Source organism: Palaemon carinicauda, chromosome 1 (genome assembly GCF_036898095.1).
Source record: "Palaemon carinicauda isolate YSFRI2023 chromosome 1, ASM3689809v2, whole genome shotgun sequence".
Lineage (NCBI taxonomy): Eukaryota > Metazoa > Arthropoda > Malacostraca > Decapoda > Palaemonidae > Palaemon > Palaemon carinicauda.
Genome location: NC_090725.1, coordinates 245,069,336 through 245,090,853, shown reverse-complemented (window position 1 = coordinate 245,090,853; position 21,518 = coordinate 245,069,336). Strand labels below are relative to the sequence as shown.

At 43.8% G+C, this 21,518-nt stretch overlaps 1 protein-coding gene across 12 annotated transcripts in view; it reads left to right on the top strand.

Annotated features, from left to right (window-relative positions):
* Positions 1–21,518, top strand: part of LOC137654709 (uncharacterized) — a 294,512-nt gene that overhangs the window by 192,654 nt on the left and 80,340 nt on the right. For all 12 annotated transcript variants that reach the window (XM_068388658.1, XM_068388649.1, XM_068388642.1 and 9 more), the window contains one exon: positions 14,219–14,338. Coding sequence is in view for 4 of the 12 variants with exons in the window: in XM_068388692.1 (XP_068244793.1) it covers positions 14,252–14,338 (87 nt within the window). In the remaining 8 variants the exon portion in view is untranslated. The remainder of the gene's footprint in view (positions 1–14,218; positions 14,339–21,518) is intronic.

The following is a 21,518-nucleotide window of genomic DNA, read 5'->3' as shown; positions in this document are numbered from 1 at the left end:
ACCTTCTCCCAGAAATCCACTCCCATCCTGAAAGAGTACACCACAGAGTTACTCAAGAAGAAAGCAGCAATCAAACGGGACCGATCACCGAAGTTCCAAGGCCGCCTGTTCACAATTCCGAAGAAAGGCTTGTCGGCATTGAGAGTGGACCGGGACTTGTCAAAGCTAAACTCTTACATTCTCTGCGACAAGTTCCGGATGTTGACTATCTCTCAGGTATGGACCTTACTTCCCCGTGGGGCCGTCACCACCTCTGTCGATCTTACCGACGACTATTATCATGTGCCTATAGCTCGAAACTTCTCTTCTTATCTGGGTTTCCGCCTAGGCAAGAAAGCCTTTGCGTTCAAGACATGCCCTTCGGCCTCAACATTGATCCCAGGATATTCACGAAACTGGGAGAGACAGTGTTAGAATCTGGACGGTTGGCTCATTTGGGCCCGGTCGGCCATAGAAGGCAACAGAACTACGAAGGAAGTACTTCGATTTCTCGACAACCTGTGATTTCGGGTCAATCTCCAAAAGTCTCGCCTGCAACCATCAGGCCTCTTAGAATGGTTAGACATTCAGTGGGACCTTTCGAAGCACACGTTGTCTCTCCCTTCCAAAAAGGTAAGAGGAATAGCTTCCAAGATCAAGAATTTTCTCAAACACGAACAGATGTCCAGAAGAACCTTAGAAAGTATCATCGTCCTTCTCCAATTCACTTCAATAACAAAATTCAAAGACATCAATCGAGTTTGGAGAAAGAGAGCTACTGTACCTTTAAGAGACAAGGTCTCGAAGATCCCCTCTGTCTTGAAAATGAGACTACGCCCATGGTCCGAACCGAAGAACATCTCCAAATTGGTTCCTCTAAAATTCCCACCTCCACAAGAGACATTCGATACAGCCACGCCTCTAAGTGGATGGGGGGATTACAGTGAACCCTCGCTACTTCGCGGTTCGACCATCGCGGATTCACCACTTCGCGGATTTTTTCCATAACCCATATATATACAGTAATATATATATATATGTATGCATGTATTTATGTATATATGTAGGTATGTATATGTGTATACATATAAATATATATATATATATATATATATATATATATATATATATATATATATATATATATATATACACACACACACACATATATATATATATATATATATATATATATATATATATATATATATATATATATATATATCTAAAGTAGGAAGATGTGATGTAGTTCTAAGGGAAAAGTATGGGAAATATGTCTGGGTAATAAGCAAAGCTCTACCTCCAGTTTGTTTCTACATTATGATCAGAGATAAATGTAAACAAAACATTGGTTGCCATTTTTTATCGTGCTTTTTAGCATGTTTTTGAAATGCATGATATAAAATCACCTTTAATATTTATGCCTGTTTTAGTTTAGGGTACTGTAGTACATGCATTAAGTGTTCTGTACATTAAAGGGTAGTTTGTTAACAGTACTACGTACAAGGGAAGGTTTTAAAAGTCTGAATATACATGTTGAATAAATAGGTAAATATGGTGTCACTACTTCGCGGATTTTCACCTATCGCGGCCGCGACTGGAACCTATCTACCGCGATAAACGAGGGTTCACTGTACTCCGAACATCAGTTGTTTCAGGGGTCTTGGTCACCCGCCATGAAACAGTCCCATATCAATGTTCTCGAAGCCATGGCAGTGTTCTTGACCCTGAAGAGAGACTCTCCTCCGAGGTCGAGCCACATCAGAGTAGTGTCAGACAGCACAGACGTAGTACACTGCGTCAACAGGGGAGGATCCAAGTCACCCAACCTGAATCGGATCCTGGTCACTATCTTCGCCTGGCCAACAGAAAAGAACTGGATCCTGTCAGTAACTCGCCTTGCGGGAGTCCAGAATGTGAGAGCGGACTCACTAGCCAGGACGAAACCACTGGAGTCAGAATGGTCTCTAGACATAATTTCATTCCGGTGGATACTCAGGAACCATTAGAAGAAGGTTTACCTATTTCCCCCAGTGAATCTTCTAATGAGACTTTTACACAAACTACGCTCCTTCCGGGGGGCAGTGGCTTTAGTACCACCTCACTGGCCAAGAACAGTTGGTTTCCTCTCCTCCTCGAGTTGAAACTCCGTCCCTTTCGGATCCCGTTCCCCAAACTGACTCAAGTAATCCAAACTCACTGTGTCAGATTGCTCAAGGATAGCCAAAACTCTAACTTTGTGGACTACAGGAAGTTTGCAGCTCGTAGAGACGCGAACATTGAACCGGAAATCGATCTCTTCATCGAATCAGACAAAAGGGACTCTACAATTCGCTAATATGATTCGGCCGTTAACAACTAGCAGGTTCCCTAAGAGTTCAGACCATACTCGTATGTCTCCGAATACTGTATAGCCATCTCTTTCTTGAGGTTCTTATTTGGCAAAGGCCTAACAGTTAGCACTTTAACTACCATCAAGTCAGCTTTGAAGAAGATCTTCCTTGTTGAGTTTAACATTAACCTAGCTGATTCCTATTTCTCATCTATTCCAAAAACATGTGCTAGGCTTTGACCTTCGGTTCGGCCACAAAAGGACTCTGGTCTATGAACGGTGTCCTCAAAACTTGCGCCGGACACGGACAATATGAATCCTGCTCTTATATCACTCTTCCTAGAAAGACTTTATTTCTAACGGCTTTGGCCTCAGGTGATGGAATATCAGAACTAGCAGCTCTCTCACGAACCCGGAAAACATAGATTTCCTCCCTTCAGCCGAAGAACTCCTTTCTCCAGACAATGCTTTCCTAGCTAAGAAATGAGGATCCGCAAAATAGGTGCTCCCCTCGGAAGATTATTCTTCTTCCCCAGGATCTTTTCTCTGTGTTCAGTCACTACTCTCAAGGCCTTTTTTAGCTAGAACTGCCACCCGCTCGTCTGGCCCCTTGGTTATCGGGAACAAGGAGGTACTATTTCCATTCACGGTATCAGGCAACGAATCCTCCACTTCTTTAAACATACTAATCCGGAATCATTTCCCCAGGCTCATGATATACGGACAGTAGATACCTCCATCAATTACTTCCAGAACAGGGACTTTGATGATTTTTAAAAAATATACGGGTTGGAAATCCCCTATGGTTGTCAAACGCGACCATCTAAAGATCTTACAGGCCCTTAAATACCCGACGATGGCAGCGGGGAGCCTTTTCCCTCCCCATTAATCTCTGCTTCTTCCTTTCTTCCATCTCTTCTCTTCTCCCTCCTACCCGCCACTCACACCATGTCGCCACTCTCCTGGGTAGTTCGTTAGCCCTATGATATTTGCCATGTTTAATTCCTATGGTTTAACTGTTATTGTAGTTACCGTTCCTTTAAGGTTTAGATATGCTTAGACATGTAAGGTTTGATGCCTTTTGCGATTCGACACTCAGTTGATTCCTTGTCGTCTTAGTTATTTAGCCTTACGTTCCCTATGTCATTTGGCTAGTTGGTAATTGGACGTTTCTTACATTATTATATTATATTATTGTCGTACATGGTGATCGTATTCTGCGCATTATGTTATTACTTTATTGGGCTTGGAAGGCATTCTCTGGTACATTTTCACCGGCCGTCACAGATCGACCCAGAAAAGGGATTTTGACGAAGGAAAAATCTATTTCTGGGGAGAGACCTGTGACGCCCGGTGAAACCCTTCCCGGTTATTTTTGTACGGACCCACCCTTTCTTTGCCAAGCCATATGTTCTTGCAAAAGGATGACCTGGAGGGTGCGAGTAGTAGGTGTCGGTGGGGTAGTCCAACTGTATTCTCTAGGGCCCGTCACTGCCCTCCCCTTTGATGAAGGGATTATCTAAATGGAAGACAGCCTGTGAATAGTGGTTTTCACAAGCCCTTGTTGTATACACGACACCCACAAGGTGATCGCGCGAGGGTAGTAACTTCTGCATTCCATGCTTTTATCTTTCTCTAGTATATTTGGAAGATTTATATTAGAAAAGTGTAAAGAAGGACCCTTTTCACCGGGCGTCACAGGTCTCTCCCCAGAAATAGATTTTTCCTTCGTCAAAATCCCTTTTTTCCTTCATCAAAATCCCTTTATTTAATTTACTTTTCCCATTATACTATTTAAGAGACGGTATAACTTATGACTGTTGATGCCTCGTGGATCTTTCTATTATAGTATTCACTTTTTTCCTTCTTAGTAGGTAGTTGTATTGACATATTTCAGTTGTGTATTGAAGCGAAAGAAAATGGGTAAATAAAAATTTTACAGGAAGTGTTGATTAAACCAGGCTTCCGGAGAAGAAGCAATATGAACATCAGGTTAGATTCATCAAAGTAATAACATTATGATTTATCCCATGGCTTTAACCAATTCAGTACTCAACAACTTTCACCATGATTGTGAATTTGTTTGTACAAATGTGTACAGTCCACTCGCCTAAAAAGTTATGGACTATTCCTTTTTAAATATTAAACTTACCCGCTGGTTATATAATGGCTAAAGTCTCCTGACGCCCTGGCAGAATTTTAAATCTTGCGCTATTGTATATATACCAGGTGTACACCAGCGCCCTTGCGGTACCACAGGTGGAACTACACCCACAAGCCTCAGATCTTTTTCTACCGCTCCGCTGGCTGCATATAGAAAATTCGCTCTCGCTGTTTTACTCTGTTTGGTCGTATTTGGTGATGTACAACCTTTTTTGAGTTTGGGCTATCGTTTATTTGTTCTCCTTTTCATTTAATCTTGAAGTCTTTTGGTTCAGGGTTATTTTTATTAATTTGACTTTTGTTTTTTGATTGTCGGTCTTTTTCTTTACCATTCTATATGGCCGACCCCTCCCCTGTTATTCGTAAGTGTGTTAGTGAAGGGTGTCGTGCTCGACTCCCTAAGGGTTCTATTGATCCACACAGTATTCGTGTTAAATGTAGGGGGAAACCATGTACTTTTGATGATAGATGTAATGAATGTTTTTCATTGACGGAATCTGAATGGGTAACATACGAATGTTATGTTAAAAGTCTAGAGAGGTACAGGGTTAGGCGTAGTTCGTCACGATCTGTTGATGTAGCCTTATCTAATACTAATAATCCTCCCTCCGTAGTGGTAGATCAACAACCGAAGGATCCTTCCCTTAAAGACATGTTTACTGCTATTCTGGCTCTCGGTGAGAAAGTAGTCATTAGTGGCAGATAGAAATAAAAATTTTTCTGAATTAAAGGTACTGAAAAATAGTGATTCTATCGGAAATGTGGAAAGTTTCTCAAATGTATTCAGTGTTGCGGAGTGTGCGTCTGCATGATCTTGTCGTTCGCCCAGCCTACGAACTCTTTCGAGCTCTCGAACCCATGAGAGAAGTAAAGTCGGACAGCCAAAGGGAAGGAGAAGCTTCATCAATCGTGCAGACGTTCCCTCGAACGTTCCTGCTGCCGTAGCACAGGTCGTTTACCCTCATCGCAGGAAAGATGAGGTTGGTACGTTATGCCCGTCCTCCGATGAAGGTTTGGGTAGTGAAATCTGGCGTAGTGCGTCCAGACCTCTTAAGAGATCGTATGCGGTCGTTCAGCGTCCAGAATCGCCTACGCGTCCAGGCTGTAGTACGTGGGATTCGCCTGAACGTTTCCGTTCTCCCGACGCTTGTACGCCTGCGAAACGCTCAGATCATGGCGTTCGTGTAGAGTATATACAATCCGATTCAGAATTTGTATCTTTGGCTAGTGTTACTATTCATGCACCACCACTTCCTTCTGACTGGCTTTCATCACCCGAAAAGCGTGGTGATAATGATGTTGATATTCCTTTGAGTAAGGAATCGAATGTACGAACGAACGATCCTAAGTGGTCGATGCTTTTAGACATGAAACGGCTCTCGTTGTTCATGGAGTCTTATCAACCGGCTGTTGGCAGTGCGATTGGGCGTCAGACGTCGGACCAGTTGTCGCACAGGCGGCCTGTGGTCTCTAATGCTGACGAGTTATCTCACAGGCGGTCTCCCATTCGCAGTGCTCAGCAGCAGGTTGATATAGATGAGTCACGTCAGAGAGTTGTTGCTAAACAAATATCGACTTCCAAACGTGATGAGGAACGCCGGCGTCGGCAAATGGACGCAATGCGTCACCGTGACGACTCAAAGCAGTCAACTTTCGACGCTATGAAGCTTCAGCGTCAACAAGCGTCCACGAGACGACCATTGTCAGTCTACTTATGACGGCATTGAGCGTCGGCGTCAACAGCAAGCGGACGCTACGCATCCACGCGGCGACATTTGGTAGTTGACTCCTGATTCCAAGCATCGTTCAGTTCAACAACAAGCGGACGCTAAGCGTCCACGCTACGATTCTTGGCAGTTAACCATTGACGTTGAGAGTCAACCTGTCCTTGTCACACATCAGTCGACCTCTACCTCTCCTCTTTAGTTGGATGCAGTTAGTGATTTTGGCAATCGGTCTCATTCAGACTTTGTTCCTTCAGTTCAGGCTGCAGCAGTTGCTGCACTGCCAGAAGATGAACTTGAAGAAAAGTCCAATGTGGACAAACCTTTAGAGGAAGTTTCTGATCATGAAGAAGATAAACATTATCAACATGCTGTTGATCTTAGAAAGTTTAATTCTTACGGAGGTTTTTCCTAAATATTTTACCCCTGTGGCCCCTCGTTCTCCTCCATCAGAATTTATCTTAGGTAAAGCAACCAAAGTGCCTTTTTATACTAAAATGGTGATTTCACGTTCTTCTAAACGGGCCTTAAAGTTAAAGGGTTCCTGGATGGACAAGAAGAGAGCTATTGGCAAATCGGCCTTTGCTTTTTCTCCGGCAAGATTGGCCTCTAAATCCAGTGTGTGTTACGAGACTGGTGAAGTACTGGGCTTGGGATTTCCTTCTTCTGTCCAGGGGGATTTCTCGAGTTTGGTGGATTCGTCTCGTCGTCTGGCCTTAAGGAAAACAAAGGTATGGTGGTCAGTGGCAGAGTTCGACCATTTACTTAAGGGTTTGTTTAGGGCCTTTGAAGTGCTGAATTTCCTAGACTGGTCTTTGGGAGCCTTAAGTACGAGGGTATCCAATATAAAGGACACAGACACTAGTGGCCTTGTTCATTTGATGTCCTGCTTGGACAAAGATGTGAGGGATGGCTGTAACGAGTTAGCTGCCCTTTTCACAGCTGGAATCCTTAAAAAAAGGGCCATTATGTGTTCTTTTCTCTCGGCGGGGGTTTCTCCTTATCAGAAAGCGGAACTATTGTTCGCTCCTTTGTCTTCTACCTTATTTCCGCAAGAGTTGGTAGGAGAAGTTGCAACTGCTCTTACCTAGAAGGCCATGCATGATTTGATGACCAACACGGCCAGGAAAGTTTTGCCTTTAACCTTTATTATTATTATTATTATTACTATCCAAGCTACAACCCTAGTTGGAAAAGCAAGACGCTATAAGCCCAGGGGCTCCAACAGGGAAAAATAGCCCAGTGAGGAAAGGAAATAAATAAATGAAGAGAACAAATTAACAATAAATCATTCTAAAAACAATAACAACGTCAAAACAGACATGTCACATATAAACTATTAACATCAAAAACAAATATGTCATAAATAAACTATAAAAAGACTCATGTCCGCCTGGTCAACAAAAAAGCATTTGCTCCAACTTTGAACTTTTGAAGTTCTACTGATTCAACCACCCGATTAGGAAGATCATTCCACATTTTGGTAACAGCTGGAATAAAACTTCTAGAGTACTGCGTAGTATTGAGCCTCGTGATGGAGAAGGCCTGGCTATTAGAATTAACTGCCTGCCTAGTATTACGAACAGGATAGAATTGTCCAGGAAGATCTGAATGTAAAGGATGGTCAGAGTTATGAAAAATCTTATGCAACATGCATAATGAACTAATTGAACGACGGTGCCAGAGATTAATATCTAGATCAGGAATAAGAAATTTAATAGACCGTAAGTTTCTGTCCAACAAATTAAGATGAGAATCAGCAGCTGAAGACCAGACAGGAGAACAATACTCAAAACAAGGTAGAATGAAAGAATTAAAACACTTCTTCAGAATAGATTGATCACCGAAAATCTTGAAAGACTTTCTCAATAAGCCTATTTTTTGTGCAATTGAAGAAGACACAGACCTTATATGTTTCTCAAAAGTAAATTTACTGTCGAGAATCACACCTAAAATTTTGAAAGAGTCATACACATTTAGAGAAACATTATCAATACTGAGATCCGGATGTTGAAGAGCCACCGTCCTTGACCTACTTACAATCATACTTTGAGTTTTGTTAGGATTCAACTTCATACCCCATAATTTGCACCATGCACTAATTCTAGCTAAATCTCTATTAAGGGATTCACCAACCCTAGATCTACATTCAGGGGATGGAATTGATGCAAAGAGAGTAGCATCATCTGCATATGCAACAAGCTTGTTTTCTAGGCCAAACCACATGTCATGTGTATATAATATGAAAAGTAAATGGGCCAAGAACACTACCCTGTGGAACACCGGATATCACATTCCTATAATCACTATGGTGCCCATCAACAACAACTCTTTGAGATCTATTACTTAAAAAATCAATAATAATGCTAAGAAATGACCCACCCACTCCCAACTGTTTCAGTTTGAAAACAAGGGCCTCATGATTAACACGGTCAAAGGCAGCACTAAAATCAAGGCCAATCATACGAACTTCCCGACCACAATCAAGGGATTTCTGTACAGCATTGGAGATTGTAAGAAGGGCATCACATGCTCCAAGGCCTTTACGAAAACCAAATTGCAAACTAGGGAGTAGATGATTACCTTCAGCAAACCTATTAAGACGTTTTGCCAGAAGACGTTCAAAAACTTTAGATAATATGGGAGTTATGGAAATTGGGCGGTAATCAGTGGGACTTGAGCTACCACAAACACATTTACATAGAGGAGTAACATTACCAATTCTCCAACTAGTGCTAAAAGCTCCTCTTCTTGCTAACTTGCGCAAAATAACAGATAACTTTGGAGCTAAGAAATCTGCTGTCTTTATAAAAAACAAAGGAAAAATACCATTTGGGTCTACACCTCCATAAGCATCAAGGTCCATCAACAGAGCTTTAATCTCACGAGATCGAAAAGCTAAACTAGTTAGTTTAGCCTCAGGAAAACAGGAATGAGGAAGTTCAAGTTTTTCATTACTCTGTTTACTGTCAAAAACATCAGCCAAAAGGGTTGCCTTTTCCTTTGGACAGTGAGTGACTGAGCCATCTGGTTTAAGTAAAAGAGGAACTGTTACATCTACACCAAAGAGTGCAGATTTAAGGGTAGACCACCATTTATGTTCCTGAGTTGTACCAGAAAGTGTTTCTTTTATGGTTAAATTGTACTCCTTTTCAGTTGAGGCATAAACTCTCTGAGCAAAAGCTCGAAGCTGAGTATAGTTGTTCCAGGTCAAATCTGATCTGTTACCCTTCCAAAGATGATAGGCCTCCTGTTTCTCCGAATAAGCACGTCTACAATCATCATTGAACCACGGTTTGTCCTTCACTCGGTACCTTAGCACACGAGAAGGGATACGCCTATCAATTATGTTGACTAGATTCTCATTCAAAGGGACAACAGGATCTACACTATTATATAATTGTGACCAATTCAAGCACAAAAGATCATGTAAAATCCCATTCCAGTCTGCTTGGGATTTCATATAAATTTTACAAGAATATGATATATCAGGGACAGGCTGCTCAGTCTTCACTAATAATGAAATCAAGGCATGGTCAGATGTCCCGACTGGAGAACCAACCTTACTAGTTATAACGCCAGGGGAGTCAGTGTATACGAGGTCCAAGCAATTACCAGACCTGTGAGTAGCTTCATTTATGATTTGCTCACAGCCTGATTCAGAGGCAAAGTCTAAAGCTCTTAAGCCATGGCGATCGGTAGGAGAGATAGAACTTAACCACTCCCTATGGTGAGCATTAAAATCACCAACAAAGACAAAAGAAGCCTTTCTATCATCTTCTTGTATCTTAGCCATAATGGTAAGAAGACAATCGAAGATAGAATCATCTATGTCTGGATTCCGGTAGATCGAACACAAATAAAAGTTGTTATGCCTGCCACAAACTTTTATTACCTGAATCTCATGACATCCACATTGATAGCAGGACTTATGAGAAGCAGGGTACTCGGTCCTAATATACACCGCCATTCCCCTGGCCCTAGGGATGGCATCACGTTTCAACATTATTGGCTTCTTAAAACCAGTTATAAGGAGCTCAGATGAGTGCCTCATATTAGAAACCAAAGTTTCTGAGCACAAAAGAATATCATACTGTCTGGACGCAACTGTAAGGTCTTGGATATTTGCATGAAGACCACGAATGTTGCAATACAGAAGACGACATTGACGAAATCTAGGACGTACTGGTCCCGGATTTCGCTCAATGTCTCGTAAGCCTAAGGAAGCCTCTACGGGTGTTCGGCCCCTTCTCAGCTCTTTCGTGGTCAAGTTTCCGGAAGTGGTTTTTTCAAACCAGACAGCAGAAAACCTAGGAGCAGAGGAACCAAGACTGGCCGAGGTAGAGTCTGACTGCCCTATCCTTCAGACAGCAGTGGGTGCCAGGCTGATCTACTTCTGGAAGGCCTGGGAGAGGAATGGAGTGGACCCCTGGTCCGTTCAAGTGTTAAGGGAGGGTTACAAAATCCCTTTCTTATCGATTGCTCCATTAGTAACAGATCCGGTGGATCTTTCGTCCAAATACAGGGAGGGTCCGAAGAAGCAAGCCATGCGGCTTCAGATGTCTCAGTTATTAGAAAAGCAAGCAATAGAGGAAGTGCAGGATGTAACATCTCCGGGGTTTTACAACCGACTTTTCTTAGTCCCCAAGAGTTCGGGGGAGTGGAGACCGGTTCTGGATGTAAGTGTTCTAAATGGTTACATCCAGAATACGACTTTTACAATGGAGACTCAGAAGACGGTTCTTGCAGCAGTAAGGAGGGACGATTGAATGGTCTCGATAGACCTCCAAGACGCCTATTTCCATATCCCAATACATCCCAGCTGCAGACGTTATCTGAGATTCATGGACAGGAACAAGGTCTTCTAATTCCGGGCTCTTTGTTTCGGACTCTGCACAGCCTCTCTATTGTTTACAAAGATCATGCTGAATGTAGCAAGCATGCTGCATTCGAGGGGGATCTGGGCCTCCCAGTACCTGGATGATTGGCTGATAAGAGCCTCCTCAGCCGATTGTTGTTTGAAGGACCTAAGAATAACTCTGAAATTAACCAAGGAACTGGGCCTCCTGGTGAGTTCGAAAAAATCGCAACTGACTCCATCCCAGGAGATTCTTTATTTGGGGATGGAGATTCACAGTCTGAGTTTTCGGGCTTTTCCGTCGCCTGTGAGAATAAAGTCAGCTCTCCAAAAGATCCAAGCTTTTCTGAAGAAAGAACTCAGTTCCGTAAGGGAATGGATGAGCCTTCTGGGGACACTCTCATCATTAGAGAAGTTCGTGACTCGAGGGAGGTTGCATTTGCGTCACCTTCAGTTTCATCTCAATCATCATTGGAAGAAAGGGGACAGTCTCGACAGAGAAGCAGTTCCCATCACGAACTCCATCGTCTCATCTTCAGTGGAGGAACAACGAACACAGACTGAAGGAAGGCTTGTCTTTACATCAGAAGAGCCCAGACCTCGTGTTGTGTTCCGACGCCTCAATCTCGGGGTGGGGGGCAACACTGGGGAAGAAGGAACTCTCGGGAGCTTGGACAATGGAGCAAACATCTCTCCACATAAATAAAAAGGAGCTTTTGGCAATTCATCTGGCCCTCAAAGGCTTCGAAAAGCAGGGGCAAAGTAGTCCAAATCAACTCGGACAGCACTAGAGCTCTGGCCTACATAACAAAACAAGGCGGGACCCACTCGTGGACTTTGTACAAGATAGCAAGACCTCTTCTCATATGGGCAGAGGAAAGGAAAGTAACTCTCTTGACTCGGTTTATTCAGGGAGTCAACAATGTGAGTGCAGACACTCAGCAGGAGGGGTCAGGTTCTACCCATGGAATGGATTTTACACCAAGACGTCTGCAAAAGTCTGTGGCGTTTATAGGGTCGTCCTCTCGTGGATCTCTTTGCAACCGCAAAGACAGAGACACACTAGTGTTACTGCTCACCAGTACCAGATCCCGAAGCCTTCCACATACTCCTTTCTAATGAATTGGTCGCACATGGAGGTTTATGCTTTTCCCCCATTCAAGGTTCTCTACAAAGTGATACAGAAGTTCGTATCTCACGAAGAAACCAGGATGACGCTGATAGATCCGTTCTGGCCGTCAAGAAGTTGGTTTCCAGAGGTACTGGAATGGATGGTAGATGTCCCGAGAAGCCTTCCCTTAAGACCAGATCTTCTCAGACAACCTCACTTGGCTCGAAACCATCTAAACCTCCGAGCTCTACGTCTGACTGCCTTCAGACTATCGAAAAACTCGCTAGAGCTAGAGGATTTTCGAAGAAGGCAGCCAAGGCTATTGCAAGAGCAAGGAGGTCTTCCACCATTAAGGTGTATCAGTCCAAGTGGGAGGTGTTCAGAGAATGGTGTAGGGCTAACGCTATTTCTTCATCCAGTACCTCTCTAACCCAGATAGCGGATTTCTTCATAGACCTTAGAAATAAACACAACTTCTCGTCATCTACAATTAAAGGTTACAGGAGTATGTTGGCGAAAGTTTTTAGGCACAGGAACTTGGATCTTTCCAACAATAAGGATCTGCAGGACTTACTTAGATCTTTTGATACCACCAAGAAAATTCAATCAGCTCCTCTTGCCTGGAATTTGGATGTGGTGCTTAAATTTCTCATGAATGACAGGTTTTAGCCTTTGCACTCTGCTTCTTTTAAGGATTTAACTTTAAAAACTTTTTTTCTGGTTAGCTTAGCCACTGCTAAAAGAGTAAGTGAAGTACACGCTTTAAGCAGGAACCTTGGTTTTCGGGATGGAAAAGCTATTTGTTCCTTACAACTAGGGTTTTTGGCCAAGAATGAAAATTCGACTCGGCCATGGCCCAAATCCTTCAAGATCCCTAACTTTTATGATTTGGTGGGAATTGAGTTGGAGAAGGTGCCCTGTCCAGTAAGAGCATTGCGGTTATATGTGGACAGACCGAAGAATCTGAGAGGCGACTCAGACGCTCTGTGGTGTGCAGTTCGAAAACCCTCACTGCCCATGTCAAAGAATGCCTTATCATTTTTCATTAGACTGTTAATTCGAGAAGCTCACGCCCAGTGTAATGAGGCGGACCTGAGGCTTCTTAAAGTAAAGACACATGAAGTCAGAGCGGGTAGCGACTTCAGTAGCTTTCATACAGAATCATTCTCTGCAAAGTTTGATGGATACGACCTTTTGGAGGAGTAAGTCAGTATTCGCATCTCATTATTTGAAACATGTTCAGACTCTCTATGAGGACTTTTATACGTTGGGTCCATTCGTAGCAGCGAATGCGTTAGTAAGTGAATGATCTACCACTACGTTCCCTTTTCCTAATACCCCTTTTCTATCTCTTGGAACTCGTAAGTTATGATTGTTTGTGGAGACTGGTCGTCAGTCTTCCGCAATCTTTGATTTGGTCAGGTGGTCAATTTGTTCCTATAGTGCACCCGGAACAAGGGTATTAATTGAGGTTCTGTCATGTTATAGGTGGTTGTGCCATTTGACAGCTCCTAGAGATCATCAGCCCCGAGTGGATCACTGGATTTCCTAAGGATAGCGGACGAAATGAGGCAGAGTGTCATTGCTGTCAGCTTCCTTATCAGGTGAAAACCTCTTAAGTTATTTGTGTAATGCTTAAGTGAATTTTCAAATATTTAGCTGTCTCTGACCCGCCACCAAGGGGTGTCAATCAGCCATTATATAACCAGCGGGTAAGTTTTATATTTAAAAATGTTTTCATAATAAAATAAATTTTTGAATATACTTACCCGCTGGTTATATAAATTTTATACCCGCCCTCCTCCCCTCTAGTAACTACCTGTGGTATCGCTACGAGGCATGGAAGATCTGAGGCTTGTGGGTGTAGTTCCACCTGTGGTACCACGAGGGCGCTGGTGTACTCGCGGTATATATACGATAGCGCGAGATTTAAAATTCTGCCAAGGCGTCAGGAGACTTTGGCCATTATATAACCAGAGGGTAAGTATATTCAAAAATTTATTTTATGAAAATAATTTTTTTTTAATCTTGTTTACTGTACTTGCTTTCAGGAGAAAATCCAGAAACACCAGAAAGCCAAAACCATGGTGGAACTAATAATTGAAAGGCAGCCTCAAGAGTCCCAGGTGTATTTTAAAGAAAGGGGTGGTATTTGTCGAATTTTACAATTGGTAAGCCTTTCCTGTACCCACAGTTTTTATTGTTGTATTTAGATAGTAATATTTTGGCATAAGGTATAAAAAAAAAGGGAGACGTTAAACTGTGATATCTACATAGGAGTAAAGCTTTTGGAGCATAAATTCAAGATACTAGAAAGAATGTTAGAAGGAAGGTTAAGAGAGTTAATAGATATACTGTACATGAGCAGCAGCATGAGTTTATGAAAGGAAAGGCAAATAAAGTAAGACAAGTCTGAGATATTATCTCAGTCTTGAAGGAAAGAGGAAAGTTCACATGTGTTTAGTGGATCTTGAAAATGTGTATGACAGTGTACCTATAACGCTAGTCTGTTTGAGAAAGAGAAGAAAGGAGTACCAGAGAAGTTGGCGAGGTTGTTGAGGATGATGTATGAGGTGGCAATAAACGGAACATCTATTTTTGGGTGATATCGCCATGTCATCCTGATGGAAGGTTCCTTTAAGTAGCTTCCTAGGGCATATTTGAATACAGTGATATTTCCAGAGAATTTAAACTTAAGGTCTCCAGAATTCTAACTCCTGGCGCGAATATCCTTAAAGTTTCCTTTCAGGATATCTCATAATATAGGGACGTATTCTTGACACGCCACATAGCAATCTTCACCCTGCATAGCGTCGACGCTTCGAGGGGGAAAGGGGCAAAATAAAAGAGGAGCCGTTGTTAAGGTTCCCTTCCTCCGTCACTGTTCGAGTTCCTAGATGGCGCCATCATCGTCGCCATCTTTATTTCTTGTAGCTTTGAGCAGGTGCTACAGATACAGTATTATTGGGAGGGCTCCTGCCAAGGCCTTTCATAGAAAGGAGGGCGGGTTCATCAGGACGACATGGCGATATCACCCAGAAATAGATTTTTTGCTTCGCTCAAAATCCGTTTTTTGGGCTCAAGCCATGTCGTCCTGATGGAAGTTTACCAGAGCATTAATGTATGTGTGGATTTTCCAATTGCACCTTAACCTCAAGACAATATTTCCTTGGTCGATTTAGACCTTAGGGACCTATGATGTTACCGTTATACGTCATTGCTTCTAATCATTAACTATGTTAGTGCTTCCTGCCCCCTACAGGGAAGAGTCATACTATGACCAACTTAGCAACAAAAGAGCATACGGGTCTCGCTGTATGCCCCATCAGACGAAGTTTGTATTTTCAAAACGAACAAAGGTTCACATGAGCCACCATAGTATCCAAGGTATATCAGCTCAGCTGTATACCATAACAGATAAGTTTATATCCATGTCGAAACAAGGTATGCGTGGGCAGAAAAGGTTTGTATACATTTAGGAACAAAGTTACTTCAGTTGTTCTATGTTATTTTGCAGAATAATAAGGAATAAAAAAGTAATGCTCATACATAACTTTGTTTATATAGATTTGGGGCAAAATAAGACGCAAATAACTAAGATATTTATTGGCAATCAATACATAGTAATTCAGCATACATTTCATAATAGCATAAAAAATGTAAGAGAATGATAATAATAGACTTAGAGAATACATACCAGACCAGAAATACTTGTTTCATCTGAAAGCAAAAGTTCTTGCCACTCAATTGAAAATTCAGTAATTTTCTAATATATTTCTGAAAAAGACTGTCTATTTACACTTGTGTGAAAAACACATGGCACTAGTGTTAAGTCTGTTTCATCACCTTTAGACACTGGAACAGTCCATAATGTCACCTTGATAACATTTCACTTACCATGTTGCACTGTAAGGTGCCAACATGTACACCCTAGAGAATTATAGTCCCAAATAATTCACTGTTACTTGCAGCACTAAGCGACAGGTTTTAGTACACTACCTGCCGCCACCACCACGTATCTCTTTAATTCTTGCTCTTGCTTCGTGTAGTCCTTGAAAAACACTCTGGATGACTTCCATCCAGTATACGAGCGAAGACGCTCGAAATCCATGAACTGGAAAAATATAATGATGAAGCAATTTTTCTAGGATCATGACCTGTGGGTGTACTGTCTGGATCCGTTCTGCGAATGAAGTAGGTGATCTTTGCCCTTAGTTGCTTCAGGGATAAGTCTGAACCCGATGTTTCCCCTTTAAAGAGCTGTCCTCTCCCGAAGTCTGAAGTTCTACGAAGATAGACCTTTAGACACTCCACTGGACACAGCGAGGCATCTTCCTTCAGAAGGCAGATTCTCCAGGGACCCCACCTCCTGGTGGGTAGCTCGTTCTTGGCGAGAAATGTTGGGTCAGGAAAGAGATTCAGTTCTCCCATTTCCGTAAAGTGAATATGGCCCTCTTCCCGAGAAAGGGCCACTATCTCAATAACTCTAGCCCCCAAGGCTAGAGCAAACAAGAATATAACTTTTTGAGTCAAATCTTTCAGAGAGCAGTTCTCATTGTCCAACATTCAGGCAAAGTGTAATACCTTATCCAAAGACCATGAGATGGGCTTTGGAGGTGCTGCAGGCCTAAGCCTAGCACAGGCCTTAGGAATCTTGTTAAAGAGTTCATTAGAAAAGTCTACTTGGAAAGCGTAAAGCAAGGATCTAGTCAAGGCAGATTTACACGTAGTTATCGTGTTGTCTGCTAAACCTTGTTCATGAAGATGAATAAAGAAGGAAAAACAGAAATCTGTTGAGATTTCTTTTGGTTTTCTTGCCTTGACAAAAGCAACCCACTTTTTCCAAGACGAGATCCCAAACCTTTTCCTTACCGCTAAGGAGAGAAAATCATGAGATGAAGGTCTGGGTTTTCCATAATGAAGCGAAGACAGTCGGCTTCTGTACTTGTTGAGTCAGAACTGGGTCCGGCAGAGGAATGAACCTCAGGTGCAATTCCAATACTAAAGGGAACCAGTTGCTCCTGGGCCACTTGGGAGCCACTAGGGCTACTGTTCCTTGAAAAGATCTCAGCTTGTTGAGGACCTTCATCAGCAGGTTGATTGGAGGAAACAGATAAATCCTGGTCCATCTGTTCCAGTCGAGGGACGTGGCGTCCTCCGCTTTCGCTAGAGGGTCCTCGTATGGGGCCAAATAAAGAGGTAATTTCTTGTTGTCGCTCGTTGTGAAGAGGTCGATGTGCAGTTCTGGGACTTTATGTAAGATGAAGGAAAATGATCTTGCATCTAGGGACCATTCTGACTCTATCGGCGTTAGTCTGGATAGAGCATCCGCCGTCACATTGCGGAAACCTTGAAGGTGAAATGCTGATAAGTGCCATCTCTTCTTTTCCGCTAAGCGGAAGATGGCTAACATCACTTGGTTGAGTTGAGGTGATCTCGAACCTTGACGATTCAAACATCTCATTATCACTTTGTTGTCGAGGATCAGTCTAATATGGACTGAAGGGCGAGGTGACAATTTCTTCAAAGTGAGGAAGACTGCCATGGCCTCCAAAATGTTGATGTGGAAGGTTTTGAATAGAGAGGACCAAGTTCCCTGAACTTTCCGTTGAAGAGAAACCTCCCCATCCTTCCTTTGATGCGTCCGTGTGGCTGATGACTGAAGGAGGAGGTGGTTGCAGAGGCACCAACCTCTTCAGGCTCTTGACCTTCGACCATGGCTTGAGAAGTGATCGTAGTCGGATCGGCATCGGTCTTCTTTGATCTCTTCGAGCATTTGATGCGTATCTTCTCCAGACTCCTGATGCATCTTTTAGCTGTGCTCTTAACACTGGGTCTGTCACTGATGCAAACTGAAGAGAGCCCAGCACTCTCTCCTGTTGGCGTCTTGAAATCCTGTCGGATTTTAGTAGTCTCTTGACAGATCCCGCTATCTCTCTCCTCTTCTTTAATGGAATGGAGAGGCGATGTGACTGCAAGTCCCAATGTATGCCTAGCCATTGAAACTTCTGAGCTGGAGATAGTCGAGACTTTTTGATGTTGATCTTGAATCCCAGATGTTCCAGGAACTGGATCATTTTCTTGGATGCTTGCATGCACTTGGCTCGGATGCTGCCCACACCAGGCAATCGTCCAGGTAGGCCATCACCTGGACACCTTCTAGGCGTAGTTGTTGAACGACTGCATCTGCAAGCTTCGTGAATATCCTTGGGGCTATGTTTAGTCCGAAGGGCATGGCTCTGAAAGCGCACTTTCTTTTGTTGTAGCCTGAATCCTAGGTAGGAGGAGAGTTGGCAATTGATCGGAATGTGCCAATAGGCATCTGCCATGTCTATGGAGACTGTGTATGCCCTTCTGGGCAATAGGGTCCTTATGTGTTGAAGGGTCAGCATCTTGAACTTGTCGTTTTCTATGAATTTGTTGAGTGACGACAAGTCCAGAATGACTCTGAGTTTGTCCGAGTCCTTCTTGGGAACACAAAACAGCCTTCCTTGGAATTTGATGGACTTTGCCCTCCTTATCACCCGTTTGCTCAAGAGTTCTCGGTTATATTCTTCCAGAACGGGGGTGGAGTGTTGGAAGAATTGAGGAAATGATGGTGGAGCGGCCTTCCAGCTCCAACCTAGTATGTTCTTGATCAGGCTGGATCCCGGAATAGTTGGAGTCTTCCTCCTACCGGGTTCCGGAGGGCTTGCCTCCTTGACCGCGTCCTCCCCTACCCCCTCTTCCTCTTGAGGGACGTCTAGAGGAACCCCTACTTGACCCTCTACCTTTAGGGCGAAAGGTAGTAGTCTGCCTCTCATAGGCGGGAGTGAAGGCTGGTGACCAAGTCACCACCTGCTGGGGTACCATCTGGTTGGTGGGTTGGGGCTGTGCCACCACCTGGGGCACTGCGGTCATGGGAAGTTGCTGTTGTTGTCTTGCTAGAGGGCAACCTTGGCCTCTTTGTCTTCCTTTTCGGTTGGGGACCCTCATCCGGGGAAGACTTCCTTTTAGCCGACATACCCCACTTATGGAGAAGGTTTCTGTTTTCTGTGGCGGCCTTGTTTGGCTATCTCCTTGACCACTTCACTTGGGAAGAGGTCCTTTCCCCAGATATTGGAAGATATCAACTTTCTGGGTTCGTGTTTTACCACAGCCGAGGCAAACACGAACTCCCTGCAAGCCCTTCTAGCCCTAACAAAGCCGTAGAAGTCTTTGATCAGGGTTGACAAATGTGTTTTGGCTACGACCATGAACATATCTAGGGATCTATGCTCACTGGCCATTGCCTCCAAGGTGGTCTGGAGGGACAGAGAGGCAGCAAGCTTTTCCTTCGTCTCCTGCTCCCTGCACAGGAGAAAGTCAGACAACTTAGGGAGGTTCTCACTGAACTGACGTCCAGCGATATCTGCCTCCTTCCCGACTGAGAAGGTAAGCTGTATATCCTTCCAGTCTTTGTGATCCGTAGGCACGGCTAGGGAAAGGGGCCTACACTCCTCCAGTGTAGGGCAAGGTTTCCCAGCTTCCACTGCCTTCATCACCGCCTTGAACCCTATTTCCGCAAATGGGAAAGGCCATTGTCGCTGGAGCAAGAAAGGAAGGGTGTTTCTTACTCAGGGCTGGCACCTTAGAGTTAGTGAAGCCCCTGTCCTTCAGACTGCTAGCCAACAAAGCTTGAGCCTTTGCATGGTCAAGCACTATGACCTCCTCCGGCTCTCTCTCCTCTTTGGATACAGGTTCCGCCTTTAGACGGACGAAGCAGTCTGGATAGGAATCAAAGCTGGGCCAGAACTCGATGTCCTCGATAAGGACAGCTCCCAGCTTTTCTGAGATAAAGATCTTCCCATTCATGATTGGCATGTACTCTGCATGCCTCCATGGATTCACCTCAGAGCACGAGGGAAGATCCTTGACATTGAGTCTCTTATGAGACCGACGGGACGCTGCAAGCTGATGAATCTCCTTCCTTAATGCAGCTTCCCTTTCTTCACTCCGCTTTTGGAACGTCTCCATCATAGCCATGATGGCAGACAGGGTCTTATCCGACGTATCAGGTGGAGGAGCGGAGGACATAGAGGGCACTGGTTCTGGGCATCATAGCCATGATGGCAGACAGGGTCTTATCCGACATATCAGGTGTAGGAGCGGAGGACATAGAGGGCACTGGTTCTGGGGCTGGAACCGACGAAACGGACACCGTTTCGACTTCCTCTTCCGTCTCTGGAGCCAACGTTGACTCCTCTTCCTGACCTTCAGCAAGAAGGTCCTTTTCGGTGTCTTCTGACACCTCTGACATCCTCTCGTTGTCTAGATGGATGTCCTTCATCGCATCCGAGACATCCGTATCTACGGAAATCTGGACACAAGGGATCTCAGGGTGAGGCTGTGGAATAACAGCATCCGCAGATGCCTTAGGGAATAGATAGGCCCTCATACGCTCACTCGGGAGGTAAGGCCCCGTGACATTTTTCTGGAAGCCACGAACCCATAAACGCAGCTTACTCAGAGCTGCATCCCTTAACTCCGTTGTCTTGGGGTCTTCAAAGGCCTCACTAACCAAGGCTTTGCACACAGTACATACCTGGGGGTCCCAATATTTGAGAGGTCCCTTGGTTATGGAGCAATGGGAGTGCGTCCTACACTCCTGGTGGCATAGAAGTCCTTGTTACGGACGTTGCAGAAGACGCTACGGCACTTCACATGGTCCTCCTGTAAAGAGAGGAAAATAAAATGAGTATAAGGTAGTTCATCTCACTAGATAAACTAATAAATATTATTAATAATATTTTCCATTTTATTTTATTGCATATAGCTTAGGATAGATAAGCTAGAAATGAATTAGGAAAGACATATACGTGTGTTTCCTGCCCAGCCAATTGCTGTGACCTCCCTCAAGATTAAAGCCTAGGGTTATCCTCCTCAGGAGGCATATTGGAAGAGACCTAACCTATAAGGACAGATACGTGTAACTTAACACCAACTTCCAAAAAGGATTAATAATGAGGGTCGTTCGTAACTGATCATCTATCAGTATATGGAAAGAGAATTCCTTTCCTTATCTTATATGGTCTCAACGATAGACTGCGTCTGAACACACAGAGTATGTTGGAAATTTAACTACTGTATACTTTTATACCATAGTTTTCTGTTTGCAGTATGATCTATACTGCTAATATACTGGCTACTGTACTGTATAGACATATACATGCCGGCTAGGCTAGCACCTAGGGCATAGTTCAGCTGGCACAACATCGACTGGAATGGTGGCCGGCGGGTTACCGGCTGTTGGCGCACTAGCCCAGTCAGCATTCTATGTGATAGGGTAGTGGCCGGTAGTCAGAACTCGGCTGGCTCTTGCCGGCTAAGTCA